The sequence below is a fragment of the Mastigoproctus giganteus genome, chromosome 12 (genome assembly GCF_048544385.1).
Source record: "Mastigoproctus giganteus isolate SK-2022 chromosome 12, ASM4854438v1, whole genome shotgun sequence".
In the NCBI taxonomy this organism is placed as follows: Eukaryota; Metazoa; Arthropoda; class Arachnida; order Uropygi; family Thelyphonidae; genus Mastigoproctus; species Mastigoproctus giganteus.
The window spans coordinates 81,924,529-81,929,503 of NC_143586.1; the positions used below are offsets into that span (position 1 = coordinate 81,924,529).

Consider the following 4,975-nt stretch of genomic DNA (forward strand, 5'->3'; position numbering starts at 1 on the left):
ATTACATACTTTTTTTTTTTTTTTTGGCCGATGGTGTATAAGCTTGCTGTAAATATTCAGAAACCGGTACCCCTTTCAAAATGGCGGCGATGAGAGGAGGGGAGGAAACAGTGATTGAGGGTTGTGATTACACCCACTCACTGTATTGCCCCTGCTCTCCTCGCCCGGCGGATGGCACAGCAACAAATATGGCTACTGAAAACAAAGGGTTTAGTAACATTTTAACAATCAATATTTAAAAAAAGAAGAAACAAAAATGCACGTTTTTCTATGCTATTTTACGAGCTTTAACAGGCGCCTCCGTAGCCAGGTGGGAAGGAGCAGCAGTGCGTAGCACACGCTTCTTGATTAGACCGGGGTTCGAGCCCGTCACCACCAAATATGGAAAATGCGGAAAGGTCATGGAATGACCACCGTATATCCCGGAGCAATATGGCCTTAGTTGCTAATGCTCCTAAAAACCAAACAACAACAACAACAACGAGCTTTAACAATGAGAAACGCTGAAAAAAAAGAAAAGGAATGGCAAATCAACATTAAAAAAGAGGCAACCAGGGTAATACTCTTGATCTGAATATCAGGCGATTCTTCATGCATTAAGAATCTGCAGATAAAGGAACTACTAGATGGCAGTGATCACATGGGATTTATTCAAAGTAACTACCATCGGGGGTAAAGGGAAGGGTTTTTGCTTTCATAAAGATGATACAGTGGTCTCAGGCAGTTTTTAAATTCTATACAATGGGACCAACTGATTATGTTACCAACAGCAAATTCTAAATGGGAAGCATTCAAGGAAGTAATCTTGGAAGATACCAGGCTTTTTGTCCCAACTAATAAATACGGTTCAAGGTTCAGGCTAAATGGATGTCAGATGGGATATGTACAAATTATCAGAGGACAGAGAAGACTATGGTAGAAATAAACTAGTCTCTAATCAAGTCACAGAGGAGGCTAGGCAAGCAAAGGCAGATTATGAGAAATCTTTGGAAAAGGATGTCAAGACTGTTATTTATGTGAATTCTAAAAGGAAGGGGATGAATCAGACTGGTTTGATTGTTGATGATCCTGCTTAGTAGCTGACAAACTGAATGAGTATTTTGCTTCTACATTCACATGAGGAGTTATTCAATGAGGGGAGTGCCAGAAGTTTATCAAACTAACAGGGAGCTAAGTGATTTTGTAATAACTGAGAGCAAAGTAGAGGAGAAATTGTTGAAGTTGAACATAAGAAAGGCACCTGGGGTGGATGAGATCTATCCAGCTATGTTAAAGAAGGCAGCAAAGGAAGTAAAAAAATCCTTAGCCATAATTATGAAAGCTTCCTTGAACTCAGGAGATATGACTGGAGATGTGCAGGTATATCCTCAATTCACAAAGGAGGGACCAAAGGGTGACAAGAGTAATTACAAACCTGTTAGTTTAACTTCTGTTAAATAAGGAAAATAATGGAGTCACTGGTTACAGAAGTACTGCAGGATCATCTAGACAAGACTGCAGTATTAATTTAGACACAGCATGGGTTTGTTAAGGGAACCTCTCGAGACAAAGCCACGACTCAGAGATGCCAGATCTTACCCCCTCTCCAAAAACCAAATAAAAGCCAACCAAGGACGGACGCTAGCAAAGTACGCACGCCCGTCCTCACTCGGCTTTCCGAATAAAACCGACTGAGGACGTATGCGCTCACGGTGCACGCTTACAGACTCGATCGACTGAATTCAGTTTTTGGAGAGGGGTAAGATCTGGCATCTCTGCCACAACTACCCACTGAATGGGTAGTGGGTTGTTCACTGAATGGTAGAAACTGTCGTATTGACGACAGTTTCTACCATTCAGTGAACAATCCACGCTATAACTCTCTGTGAATTTTCATGTGATTTTGTTTTTTTCGCGTAAATTTTTTGTAAATTCATTAACCATGAGTTCTAAGAAAGTTAATGAGAAGAGCCAAGCAACGAAGAAAATGGTTAGGGTCACCATAGAGGTGAAAAAAGAGATTGTTGAAAAGTATGGTGGCATGCATATCCAGGACTTGGCTGCTGCATACCGTATGTCGAGAATGATGGTATCTATGATTGTGAAAAACAAAGACGTTAGTAAATCTGCTAACGTTGCGAAGGGGGTGAAATCGATTACCAAACAAAGATCAGGGACATTAGAGCATGTTGAGAAATTGCTTTTGATCTGGATAACAGAAAAACAGTGTGCTGGCGATAGTGTATCGGAGGCAGTGATTTGCGAAAAGGCAAAACTGATGCATACCGATCTTTTGAAAAACAAGGCAGGAACAAGCCAAGAAAGTGAAGTGTTTAAAGCCAGCCATGGCTGGTTTGATAATTTTAAGAAGAGGACTGGCATTCAGTGTTGTGAGTCATGGAGAGGGAGCCAGTGCTGATAAAGATGCTGCAAATGATTTTGTTACAGAGTTTGGGGAATCTGTGGAGGCTGAAAGTTTTGTTCCCCAACAAGTTTTTAATTGTGATGAAACAGGCCTGTTTTGGAATAAAATACCTAACAGGACCTATATTACACAAGAGAAGAAGGCATTGAGAGGGCACAAGCCAATGAAGGACAGGCTAACTCTCTTGTTCTGTGGCAATGCAAGTGGGGATTGCAAACTGAAGCCTCTACTGATCTACCACTCTGAAAATCCGAGGGCCTTTAAGAAACATAACGTGCAGAAAACTCAGTTAATGTCTGAGAGTTTTGGAAAGATCACTTTACTATCACCCATTGCATATCTCTCATTGACAAAGCCTGGCAGGAAGTTTCCTACAGAACAATGAACTCTGCTTGGAGGAATTTGTGGCCAGAAGCGGTGACTGAAAGGGACTTTGAGGCAGTGCCTATAGTGGAGGATATTATTGTCTCTCTGGGCAGGTCCATGGGTCTGGATGTGAGTGATGGTGATGTGGAGGAGTTAGTGGAGGGGCACAGGGAAGAGCTGACCACTGAGGAGCTGCAGGAACTTGAGGAGCACAAGACTAAGATGGATACACTCTTTTCAGGCTTGGAGGAGATAGAGGAAGAACCTACTTCATTAATCAAGGAAATCTTTGCCAAATGGATGGATGTCAAAAACTTTGCAGAGAAGTACCACCCCAACAAAGCCCAAACAAGCCATAATAGCATTGTCTGGAATGACCAGACAATGTCACATATCCAAAACATCCTGAGGAGAAGGCAGAAGCAAAGTTCTTTGGACAGATTTTTAGTAAACTTCAAACCTGGTGATCCTCAACCAGGTCCAAGTAGGGAAAAGAGAAAATTAAAGTTTGTTAAATTCTCATTTATTTCATCTAATTGCTTTTGTATTTATGTATTTTAGTATTAAGCAGTATTTAAATTATTTTATACAACCCCATCAATGTATAATATGCCAATAACAATAGGATTTTTTTTCATGGGAACGTATTAATCATTTTCCCTTTATTTCTTATGCGAAAAATTCGTTTGGTATAAGTCCAAGGATCTGGAATGGATTAAGGACGTATACCGAGGTACCACTGTACTTGGATTTCAGGAAAGCTTTGATACTGTTGCACGTGGAAGACTGCTCTTCAAATTAGAGTAGTATGGCAATAAGGGTAAATGTATATGGTTGAGTGAGAGAAGGGTGGTAATCAATGGACACTGCTCTTTGTGGACTAATGTTATTAGTTGAATCCCCCAGAGTTTGGTATTGGGCCCATTGTTTTTTTTCTGTATTTATCAATGATATTGACAAAGGTATATCAGGGTGAATGTCCAAGTTTGCAGGCGATACAAAGGTTGGCAGTGTTAGTAATGACAGTACACTACTGCAACAGGATCTAGAAAAATTGAGCAAATGGGCTGAGAGGTGGCAACTGAAGTTTAACATTGACAAATGCAAAGTATTGCATATGGGTAACAGTAACCCGAGAGTAATGTACCAACTGTGTGGTACAACTCAGGGAGATGAAAATGACCTGGGGGTAATTGTGAAGTCAGTTATGAAATTTTCTGAGCTGTACAGACGGGCTGAAAGAGTAGCTCATGGTGTCTTGTCAATGATATACGGGAATTTTGCTAGCAGGGTAAGGAGATGATTATCCCCTTGTATAAGGCAGTAAGGTCACACCTTGAGTACTGCATACAGGTCTGGAGACCACATTTTAGGATGTAGAGCTGCTGGAACAAGTACAGAGAAGGGTAACAAGATTGGTGAATGGAACAAAGGTTTGCTCTTACCAAAAAAGCTTAAGTTCTGCAAATTGCAGCATCTGGAGACTAGGCACCTGCAAGGCGATCTGATTGAGGTGAATGGTTTCAGCAAGCTCAATACTGATGGGATTATTCCTCTTGCTCAGATTACTCACCTGAGGGGACATAAAATCAAATCGAGGAAAGACAGTTGTAGAATAGATGTGCATAAATTTGCCTTTAGCCAGCGGGTGGTTGATTGTCGGAACAAACTTCCATCTGTCATAGCGGAGGTCGACAACTCAAATAAGTTCAAGGCAGAACTAGACAAACATTTGGAATGAATGGATGGGTGAAATGGGAAGGTGGGTTTTTTTTTTTTGCTGCTATATAAGCTTGCTTTCTTGCATCATATGCATCTACTAATGCTAATAACTCACAAAAATACAAATGTTCACATTACATCTGCCAATAAACATGCAAGCATTTGTGTTTGAATCCTGGGGATGAGTTACCTGAAAATATTCTAAAAATATAAAATATTTATTTTTTTTTATCTGTAATTTATTTTTATTCAATATTTTTTGAATTTAGCAGCTCTTAATTAATAGATAATGGTTTCTAATTCAGTGAAAAAAAAAGCCGAAAATCAATTTTTTATAATTAAAACAAAAAGGAATCTTAACACATGCCATGCATCTTTGCTAAATTAAGTAAGCAAGTGACAAAGTTTTAAACATCTGTTGTATATTTATTGTGATTCTGAAAACTTTAAATGTCATAACTGAATTTAGTGTGCTCCTGTATA

General features: G+C 39.7%; 1 protein-coding gene across 1 annotated transcript; it reads left to right on the forward strand.

The window, feature by feature from the left end:
• The first annotated feature begins 1,921 nt into the window (after window positions 1–1,921).
• Window positions 1,922–2,398, forward strand: LOC150077229 (putative CENPB DNA-binding domain-containing protein 1). The gene has a single exon (XM_090385822.1). The coding sequence runs from the start codon at window positions 1,922–1,924 to the stop codon at window positions 2,396–2,398; it is 477 nt and encodes a 158-aa protein (XP_090241948.1).
• The last annotated feature ends 2,577 nt before the right edge of the window (window positions 2,399–4,975 follow it).

Coding starts and splice junctions, on each gene's coding strand:
- LOC150077229 (XM_090385822.1), top strand. CDS start 1,922: ATGAGTTCTAAGAAAGTTAATGAGAAGAGCCAAGCAACGAAGAAAATG.